This window comes from Amphiura filiformis, chromosome 10, assembly GCF_039555335.1.
Source record: "Amphiura filiformis chromosome 10, Afil_fr2py, whole genome shotgun sequence".
In the NCBI taxonomy this organism is placed as follows: Eukaryota; Metazoa; Echinodermata; class Ophiuroidea; order Amphilepidida; family Amphiuridae; genus Amphiura; species Amphiura filiformis.
In genome coordinates this window covers 65,208,398-65,219,805 of record NC_092637.1, presented here as the reverse complement: position 1 = coordinate 65,219,805, position 11,408 = coordinate 65,208,398, and the positions used below count along the sequence as shown (strand labels likewise).

General features: G+C 38.1%; 1 protein-coding gene across 1 annotated transcript; it reads right to left on the bottom strand.

Moving 5' to 3' along the window:
* Nucleotides 1-7,844: 7,844 nt before the first annotated feature.
* LOC140162046 (uncharacterized) lies at nt 7,845-8,357 on the bottom strand. The gene has a single exon (XM_072185337.1). The coding sequence runs from the start codon at nt 8,355-8,357 to the stop codon at nt 7,845-7,847; it is 513 nt and encodes a 170-aa protein (XP_072041438.1).
* Nucleotides 8,358-11,408: the final 3,051 nt, after the last annotated feature.

Sequence of the window (11,408 nt, the reverse complement as noted above, 5' to 3'; positions counted from 1 at the left end):
GTAAATTGAGTTTTGTTTAATACCATCATTCCTTCCCAAGAATATCAGCATTCGCTTGACATTTTCAGATACAGTTAATTTACAAGAATTGTTTTCTGTAACCTGGTTGTTTTAAATAATATTTTCTTGTACAAAAGTTCTTTTGTTTGCAAATGTCCTTCTCATAGTTTGTATTCAACAAACAAAACGAAATAACAAATTGAAAATAAATGTGTAGTTTTATAATAGGCCTATAGGTCAACACCTTCTCAGACCCATTCGCAAAATAAATAAATAAATAAATAAATAAATAAATAAATAAATAAATAAATAAATAAATAAATAAATAAATAAATAAATAAATAAATAAATAAATATAAGTAAATAAATAAATACACAAGGAATGTATTTACATAAGCTGGGCCTATTTTAGAAAACCTTAGTTCATAAATAATAACGTAATGTTTCAACAGTAGGATTTCAACACAATTTAGGCATACTCATGTAGGCCTACTGGCAAATAGCTATTTTGTTGGACAATACTTCCTGATGCGGATGGTCGATTAAATACTACCTCATCGCATTATGACATTCGTCCCCATTGCTCTAAATGGATTGATTCAAAAAAGTTTATGGTACCCGAGGTTCTACGGCTTTTTATAAAAATAAAAGAAAAGACCAAAATTGAACAGAAATGGGGTTTTAAACTGAACTTTAGAATTTGAAAAGTATAAATCACGTTAGGTCTAAGGCTGTGCTAACACTTTTCTTTGATGACTTTGACCACATTTTTTTATTTTTTCAAATATCTTAAAAATTCAAGAATCTAAGCTAATTGAACAGACAGTAATGGAAAACCCCATGTGTTTGAGTGCCGTTTAAAATCCTCACCAAGCGAACATTTACTGTAATGTGTATCGATTCTTGATCATTCAGCCATGCAAACCCCCTTGGTGCAGAGTTCAGCACAGTGAGTTGTAAGATGGCCAGTTCCATTCCTTGTCCCAATACGCCTTGCAGTTAACAAGCATAGGCCTACTTTGTGACTTTTGGAAAGGGCAGTTTTTGTCTTCAATTTCGGTTCATTCAGCCATGAAGTCATGGACATCTTTCATTTTACACGTAGTAAACAATCATATAATTATTTTTAAGTAAGTTTTATTGGTACAAAGTTTTACTTTACGATGTTATGACGAAATTTTCAAATGGGGATTTATTTCTTTTGATGTGTTTAGATTGAATACAATACTGGTCTTTTCAAAGATAATAATCTTACAGGTGCAAGTGATCAGCATGATATGGTTCAATGCAGAGGTACCGCGTGAACGTATCAGTGCAGCGCGGTATATTAAAAAAAAATTGACCTATTGCTATGGTAGTTAATCCGATTATTACGCAACTTCGACAGCGTATAGGGCATGCAATGTAGCAAACTGCAACTTTCACATTTGCATCTTCCTTGGGTTTTTGGATCGCCGTGTCTTTATTTCTTGAACGAATGAGGTCCGAAATTCGAGATAAAAGATGCGGCTATTGGCTGTTGGTTCCAATTATTGTCTTTGTTTAGGATATACAGGGGGTGAACGTAACTGGTACCTTAATTGGGATTCCAGGTAAAAACCACATGTGCCTGCCCACGGTCAAAAATTTTTTATTGCATGAGGCGAAGGGGCTTTGGTAGTAGGTTACAAAAAGTCACATCAAAAATTCCTCCGGAGCTTGTTGCCATAGCAACGGCAGATTTTATGATTTTAGCGGTTTTTGCTTATTTTGGGGTGAAAATAAGAGAAAATATACACATTTCTGAATTGCTCTTGACTTAAAATTTGAGGTCAAATTAAAAAAGCAACCTTATCACCATAAAGTACTATCTTTGCACTTTTCACAGGTGTAAAAAATATTTCAATAATATTTCCCCATGTGGAATTTTAGGGATGGGCAACATTGACATTTTAGCACTTTTGAAAAAATGACATTTTTACCCTATCTTTGAAGTCAAAAAACTAATTTTGCTTGAGCACCCAGAATTATTTTCTCTTTGGTGGTACTTGAGCAGACATTGCCCTTCCAAATCTGGTAAAAAAAAACTCTGGGGCTATTTGTCCTGTAAAGCCAGTTTTGCCAGAAAGTTTGCCAACTTTCAAAAAAATGCATTTTTCGAAATAATGCATTTTCTACATATTTTCTCATAACTTTTTATACGACCAACTTAATTGAAATATAGACCCTTTGCGTACAAGATTTGACACACAATATAAATTATGCAAAGACCTTCAAAAATTTTGAGTAAGAAAATCAGATCAAGTGCAATCAAAAATGGCGTCCAAAATGGCCGCCAAATAGGGATTTTCCATCAAAACACACTATAGCAACATACAAATGATCTAATGATGAAAAAATATTGATACAATATGTTTCTAATCAACGGAAATACATATATGCCCATTTTCTTTCATTCGGATTTTTAAAATTCAAAATGGCGTCCAAAATGGCCGCCGGAATAGCCTATTTCCATTGAAATACACTAGAGCAACATGAAGTTGATATAATAATATAGTATTCTCAGTGGAATTAATTTTTATAACCTAAGGAAATAAATATGCACACAATTTGTTTCATCGGTATCTCAAATTCCAGTGTTGCCAGAAAGTTTCCCAATTTTTTAAACTGCATTTTTCAAAATAATGCATTTTCTACATATTTACTCATATTACTTTTTACACGACTAGCTTTGGAATATTTACCCTTTGCATACAAGATTTGACACACAACTGCATCCGGAAGCAACACTTAAAGGCTGCAGAAGAGTCGTATTCTGCAAAAACCGGTATTGCCAGAAAAGCTGACTTTTAAAATCTATATTTCCAAAAGTGCCTTTTACATAATTAAATTTATTTAATTATTTTAACTGTTACCGTTATTTTATCTAGCTTTATCTGTACATATGCTAGCACGATCTCATACAGGTTTTGAAACTTGGGCTTGGTGTTGCCAGATAGTATGAAAAACTGCTGTCACCCAAAGACCCTGACTTTTCCTTTCAATTTGTCACCCAAATACCCTTATATATCCATTTGAACAGCTAGCAACCAGTCACATATCACTGATTTTGTTACTTCTTTTGAAATAACAAAGCCATCAAAACCATTTGAAGCCATTTAGAACTAGCTTTTTACATTTAATTTGACTTTTTCTTTTGTCTTTTCAGTTCAGTGAAAAGTATGGAGAGTGCAGAGGTGTAGCCTAGTCAACTTCCGTAGCATAGCCGTATAGTCTAGTCAAAGTTCCTATATAGCCTTTCCCTAGTTAACTTTATAGCTATAATAGCCTAGTTAACTTTTTCAACATAGCTGTAGTCTATTAAACTTTTGTAACGTAACTGTAGCCGACTCCACTTTCCTAACATATTAGTACTAGTAGTACTTACAATCGTTTTGCAAGGATGGATTATGTATTACTAATAAAGCCATGACCATGCATGTTACCAAGAAGCTGGTTGGTGAAGACACATTTATCATGTGACTAATCAATGTCATACGAAGTATACCATGAAATCCATTCTAGAAATAATATCAAAACGGAATCCTAAGACTCAAGACCAAAAAGCATCTCAGTAGAACAACATAGGTGTTACAAAACCCAGTTATCCGACATCCGCCTAGAACAGTTTAATTGTCTCTAGACATTGCTAGAATGGATTTTAGGCTATTATTTCTGATAACATTGATTAGTCACATGATAAAATAAACGTGTCTCAATCAACTAGCATTGGCCTCTTGGTAACATGGTCATTATGTATTTCACCGACTCTCGCATTCCTTTACCATTGCTGGTACTTGTAACATTGCTGGTGCTTAGTGTTATCACCAGTTACCCCAAAAATACCCTGTATTTGGACATATACCCTATAAACTCATATCTAGGGTCTATGGTGTGGACCGCGCATACGAAAGTAGAGTTCTGAAAGACTCCTGATTTTTATAATTTCAGCTGTAAAAGACCCTAAATTGGTCATTCCTTACATTATCTAGGTTATTCCAGACGATTTTCAACCAGAAAGTTAAGAAAGACCCTTGATTATAACCGTTTGCAGGTCCGAAAGGGCCCGGGTGGGGGGGGGTTCTTCCTGGTTGAAGGTATACGGGGATGTGCCACGGTTTTGGGGTACCTTTTTAGCGATTTTGGTATATCGATGGGTGGGTTTTCAGTGGAGACCAATGCGCCCAATTGGGCGCATTTTGGCAAAAGTGCCCTTAAAGCGCCCAATTGGCAAATTTGGGTGCTTTTTGGGTGTTTTTTCTTGAAAATTGGTATACTGATGGGTAGCAAAAGCAGCAAAAAGTAGGTATAGAGAAAGTCAGCATCCGAAAGTCTGCGTGGCACACCCCCGTACAAAATTTTTCGAAGAACCCCCCCCGGGCGAAAGGCCCCCTTTTACCGGTTCGCCGTCAGCTCCCAAATCTCCAAATTCCAGTGCAGCATACCGACCCCGGTAGGGGGGCACTTTATCTCATCAAGCGAAACATCGTGGGAAGTGGGATTGCTTTATTAGCCAGAATCCATCCTTGCAAACAGATTTTAGGTACTAGCACTCAGAAGTTGGGAAAATTGACTCTGCTACATACCAGCTACGTTACGAAAGTTGAATAGGCTACAGCTATGTTGAGAAAAGTTAACTGGGCTATATAGCTATATTAAGATACTTAACTATAGGCTACAGCTATAATAGGAACGTTGACTAGACTACAACTACTAAAGTTCACTATGCTACAGCTTTGTACTCTCCAAATAAGTAATCATGGCATCACACTGCTTATTCCATTTGGCTCACGAATCGGAAATATGAATTATATTTGTATTTAATTATTACTAGGACAGTTAACTGGAAATATCCTAATTTGGCGGCCATTTTGGATTACATCTTGAATTGCAGAGATTCAAATGAAACAAATTGTGTGCATATTTATTTCTTTTAGTTATAAAAATTAACTCCATTGATAATACTTTATTATTATATCAATTTCATGTTGCTCTAGTGTATTTCAATGGAAATATGCTATTCTGGCGGCCATTTTGGACGCCATTTTGAATTTTAAAATCCGAATGAAACAAAATGGGCACATATTTATTTCCGTTGATTAGAAACATCAATTGCATCGATATTTTTTCATCATTAGATCATTTGCATGTTGCTATAGTGTGTTTTAATGGAAACCCCTATTTGGCGGCCATTTTGGACGCCATCTTTAATTGCACTTGATCTGATCTTCTTACCCAAACTTTTTTTTAAGGTCTTTGCATATATAACATGAAAATGCAAGGTAAATTTCTGAAAGAGTCATGTACACAAACTCCCCCCTAGAGCCTGTAGTATGCGCTTATTGGAAATATAGATTTTAAAAGTCAGATTTTCTGGCAATACCGGTTTTTGCAGAACACGACTCTTCTGCAGCCTTTCAGTGTTGCTTCCGGAAGCAGTTGTGTGTCAAATCTTGTACGCAAAGGGTCAATATTTCAATTGAGTTGGCCGTATAAAAAGTTATATGAGTAAATATGTAGAAAATGCATTATTTCGAAATAGGCATTTTTTGAAAATTAACAAACTTTCTGGCAACACTGGCTTTACAGGACAAATAGCCCCAGAGTTTTTTCACCAGATTTGGAAGGGGCAATGTCTGCTCAAGTACCACCAAAGAGAAAAAAAATTCTGAGTGCTCAAGCAAAATTAGATTTTTGACTTCAAAGATAGGGTAAAAATGTAATTTTTTCAAAAGTACTAAATTGTCAATGTTGCCCATCCCTAAAATTGCACATGGGGAAATATTATTGAAATATTTTTTGCACCTGGGAAAAGTGCAAAGATGGTACTTTATGGTGATAAGGTTGCTTTTTTGATGTGACCTCAAATTTTAAGTCAAGAGCAATTCAGAAAAGTGTATATTTTCTCTTATTTTCACCCCAAAATAAGCAAAAACCACTAAAATCATAAAATCTGCCGTTGCAATGGCAACAAGCTCCGGAGGAATTTTTGATGTGACTTTTTGTAACCTACTACCAAAGCCCTTTCGCCTCATGCAATAAAAAAAAAATTGACCGTGAGCAGATACATGTGGTTTTTACCTGGAATCCCAATTAATTAGTTGGCTTACTGTATTTTGATATTTTCAACTACCTGTGCAATAGTATTTGTCAATATTTGTGTGCATTTTGGTGCATTTTGGTGCTTTTTCTATTTTTTTTTTTTCCATACAGGTGCATAATTTGATGTTCCGAAGTTCCGAATGTATACAATCCTCTTAATGCTTTAATAGGTGTGTTCAAATTATAATTTAAGATGTGATTTTGCCGATTGGCAACGATATGAGAGTAATAAAATTCCGATAAGGATAATAATAAAGTTCAAAAGTGCCTTTAAGTAAACAATAATGTGATATGGTGATGGACTCAACATTAGAGAATGAATGTGGAGAAAACCTTCTGATAATTACAAACACTCGCTGAGCAGCAAGACCTTCCTTCTAAGCTTTTAATCCGATAAGGTGATTATCTATTTGTTTTGGAAGACATTCTTTGATGCATTACTGAGCTCAATCATCTGAAATTACTGGAGCTTGAGCCACCCAGGCTGGTGGCTCAGCAGAGTATTTTATTAACAGAAGGTTTTCTCCAAATTTGTTTCCTAATGATCAGTGTATAATATAATTAAATAGTAATAATAATAATAATAAAAACCTTTCATGCAACGCAATTGTTGTGTTTGTTGTTTAGCGCATACTTATTACTGTACCTTATGAAAATACCATGAGCTATAGAAAAAAAATATCAAATTCGTGTACATCGTGGAACATTCAACTACGCTTGTTACTCCGTAGCTGGGATTTTTCCAGGGGGGCAAGCCTGTATGGGGCGGGGGCCCAAATCCATCAAATTTCCCTGCACTTGGGGAGGGGGGGGGGGGGCAAATAGACAATTTTGCCAGGCTTATTGATAATAATCGTATGGTATTGCATATCGTATGGATTTCCAATCTCTCTGCCCCTCCTCTCCCTCTCTCCTCTCTTTTTTCCTCTTTCTCCCTCCTTTTTCCTCTTTTTTCCTTGCACTAGGGGCGGGTGCCCATCTCGGCAATTTTATCGAGGAGCAATCCCCCCGCCTACCCGGGCCAGCTACGCCACTGCTACGCGTCCATGTTAGCTTTCTGTAGTGCATGTACAATTACGATTATACAATCTAGATCGGGTGCATGAACATTCAATCTGTGCATGTAGAATAATCCGACTCCGAGTGCTCATATTTCCAACGCTCCGACTGGCAACCCAGCAAACACAAAACGTTTTCGACATCATACGTAAAATGTTATAAAAGGTTGTCAGAAAACGTTTAAATGTCGGGTTATATAAAGAGTATATTAAGGGTATAAAACCTTTTCATAGCATTAAGGGATGGGGTAATTTATTTTTAAATTGAGGAGAAATGGGAGGATTTTGGCATGTTTGCTGTGATTGTTTGTCTAGCAATATTGATCACACGTACACAATTGATGGTGCATATCAAGGACCAAACTCTATAGTTTTATATTTGAGCATGGTCACTTCTGTAAGGTCATGGGAAATTATGTAAATCGGCTTTTATATTTGATGTTGCATATCGGCTCACGCCCTTTTTTTTTACCCAGTATTTCACAAAGTCCCTGTACTCTGATGACCCTATGACTTTTTGCTGGTACTTCTACTTCTACTTCTACGTTGATACTCAGCATAATCCTCCAGAGGATGTAGAGCCAAGGAAAAAACTTAGAATGCTCTAGTGCGGTGCCAAAGTTGCGGTTCATATTATACAAGGTGCAAGTAAAAAAGTCTGGTCCTTTAAATGTGTGCTGCAACTGCTCCCTTGAAGGCCTCAGCTGTTGGCAGGGCGAGGACATCTCCAGGGAGGTTGTTCCACCAGTTGACGGTGCGTGGGAAAAATGAGTATCTATACAGTTGGATGCGAGATTGAATGGCTTGGTACTTGAGAGGGTGATATGATCTGGTGCTGCTCTGGACCATAGGAGTGAGGTAATTGTCTGGATTTATGGCAATCTGATGGTGATGGATACGGTACATCAAGATGAGGCTGGCGGCTTGTCGTCGGCTCTCAAGGGAGGTCCACTGGAGATCACGTAGCATAGCTGTGACACTCTCCCTCCGACGGTAATTATTGGTGACAAAGCGGGCAGCTTGACGCTGGATGTTTTCAACTTTGGATATACTATTCTTGGTGTACGGATTCCAGACAACAGAGCAGTACTCCAAGTGTGGACGGACTAGAGAGATGTAAGCCTGTTCACGTAGCTTGCGGGCGCTTCCTCTCAAGTTGCGTCTGACGAGCCCTAACATTCTATTGACTTTAGCAGTGATGGTGTTTATGTGGTTTTGCCATATGGTAGTATGTATTAATTACGTTACGCCGGAGAGTGAACCTGATGGTATGGCACTTGTCGGTGTCTCGTTGCAAGGCTGCAGAGTCGTTGCTGTTATTTATGGTCCGGTATATCAAGCAGTCATCTGCGAAAAGCCTAGTCTTCGAAGTGGTTCCTGATGGCAAATCATTGATGAAGCTAAGAAATAGTAGCGGACCCAACACTGTGCGTTGGGGGACACCTGATGTTACTGGTACCCAGCTGGATGCCTCTCCATCAACCACTACACGTTGGGACCGTTTGGTGAGAAAATTGTTGATCCACAGCAGGAGGGAGTCCCTGACTCCATAATGGCGCAGTTTACTGATCAGCCGCTGGTGTGGCACACGGTCAAACGCCTTGGAGAAGTCCAGGACTACGGCGTCAACCTGCTCTCCCTTATCAAGTGAGCTTGCCAAGTCATTGCAAGTGATGGTCAATTGTGTCTCACATGATCTACCTGGTCTGAACCCATGCTGTACGTCGATAAGGATGTTGTTGCTATCGTAGTGGTGCATTACATGACTGAATATAATATGTTCGATGATCTTGGAACAGACAGAGGTAATGGAAACTGGACGGTAGTTGGATGGAATGCTACGGTCGCCCTTTTTGTAGATCGGGGATATGTTTGCCATCCTCCAGTCTAAAGGCACTTCACCAGTGTTTAGAGATTGTTGAAATATGCTTGTCAAAATTGGAGCTATTTCATCGGCAAGAACTTTTAATATTCGTGCTGAAATTGCATCCGGTCCTGTGGCCTTGTTGGTTTTTAGCGACTTCAGGAGCTTAAGGACGCCTTCACAGGTAACATTGATGTGACCAGCTGTGGGGTACTCTGAAGTGCCAAAGTCAGGAACTGTGCTAGTGTCCTCACATGTAAAAACATAACGAAATTGTTCGTTGAAACAGGTGGCTTTGCCTTTGTTGCTGAAAACAACCTTGGTTCCGTCTTTTAGCGAGGAAATGGTAGTTGAGTCAATTTTCTTAGATTTGATAAACTTCCAAAACGCTTTATTAGACTTGTCACTTTCGTCAAACATGTTGTTCTGGAATGACCAGTAATTCTGGCGAATTCTCTTCTGGGTTGCTTTCTGATATTCTTTAAAGCGTTTCCAATCATCAGGTTTGTCGGTCAGACGAGCCTTATTGTACAGGCGTTGCTTTTTCGTACTCATGCGCCTAATTTCCTGTGTGATCCAAGGGTTGCTGAATTTGACCCTGGTTACTTTTGATGGGATATGGTTATCCATGGCATCACCAATTTTGGTCTTAAATAGGTTCCAGGAGTCTTCAACACCTCGAGAGTCAGGGTTGTTTCCAAGAAATTCTTTCTGGAAGTCTAACATATCCCTTTTCAGAGCACACATGATGCAGTCATGGTCCATGGCAAAGGCGATTCGACCTTTGTGGCATTAAACCCAGTTAACAGGAAATTAATCCAGTAAATCGATTCAGTAAAGCAAATAAGCTCATGCATTCGATCACTAACGGCAACAAGCTTCGGTCGATTACCCCAGCTGCAGCGTGTGTAAACTCTAATTTGCATAGAGGCTGTACGTGAAATTATTGATTGGCTCCAAACAAAGGATTTGAACCGGTGCACGTAATCATGGCGCAGTGCAGTCCATTCAATCAAATGTTGTCATCAACCTATTTGATCGCAGTGCATTGTTATGTGTGTGAGACGAACTGTCGCGGTTGATTGCAATCAAACAAACAATGTCTTATGTATTACTTTGTTCCGTGATGAAAATCGTGATGTTTTATTCAATCACTCTTGAAAAATGTATTTCCTTTGTAGGCCTATTACTTTGTTTTGTGATGAAAATCGTGATGTTTTATTTCATCACGCTCTAAACAATAATTATAGTTACATGCATTTCAAGAAAAAATCTTATTAAAACGGTAGGCCCTATGTTGTTTAGAAAAATGTAGAAAGTGATGATGATGATGATGTCGATGATGATGATGATGATGATGATGATGATGATGATGATGATGATGATGTCTCCAAAAGTATCCCGGTTTGTTTTTCTTGCCCTAAATCGTGCGTATCTATTAATAAGGCACTTCAATAATCAATAATCAGTCACGTGACGGCCTCCACTAACTAGCTACTAACTTGGGTTTATGGGCGCTGATATTTCATGTTCACTGTCACTTATTTATCAGAAAAGTGCGACCATTTGTCAATCACCTACAGTACCCAATTTCGGCATACTATATAAGAAACTCATCATGATGATTGCCAGAGAATAGTTAAAATGTAGCTTGTACCGTTTTTTGTGGCATCCTTCAGAAGTGAGCGGTCCGATACCAATATTTTCGGTCAAATCTCCATTCAATTAACACGGGGAGTTGGCTAGCTATGCCTTGCCCTCACTCATATTTTACAAAAGTGCGACTATTTCTGAACATCTAACCTAGCTGTAATTTTAGGTCATGTTAGAGAAATATATTTGCTAGAAGTTTGGAGAATACCTAACATATTGACTGGTTATTTTTCACACAGTGATGTTAACTAGCCAAGTGCCCATTCTTCCAACGTAGATCATTTGTAGGGGTCATGCGTCAATGGTGAGAGCACTGTGTATTGTGTATAGGAAAACGGACAGTAACTGCAGTATGATGTATTTAGCTTTGCCAAAGGGATAAACTTTCCTTGGCACTTTTTTACTGAGTTTGGGTTTGGTGTTTAGAGTAAAGGATACTGCTAAATGATCACTTATACCTGCGACAGCCTTGCACTGGTCAAAGTAGTTTGAATGAGATGTAAGCACAAGATCGAGGATGTTTTGAGTGACATCAGTGATCCTGGTAGGCTCCTGAACAATTTGGTCCAGGAAAAACTCGTTGCATACATCTAGCAGTAAAGAACAGTTGGCCGGTTCCACAGCGTATGGCTTGACACAGCGGTTGTCCCAATCGATGTCTGCCAAATTAAAATCGCCACCAATTAATAACACAGCATTCTTGAAGGTAGATT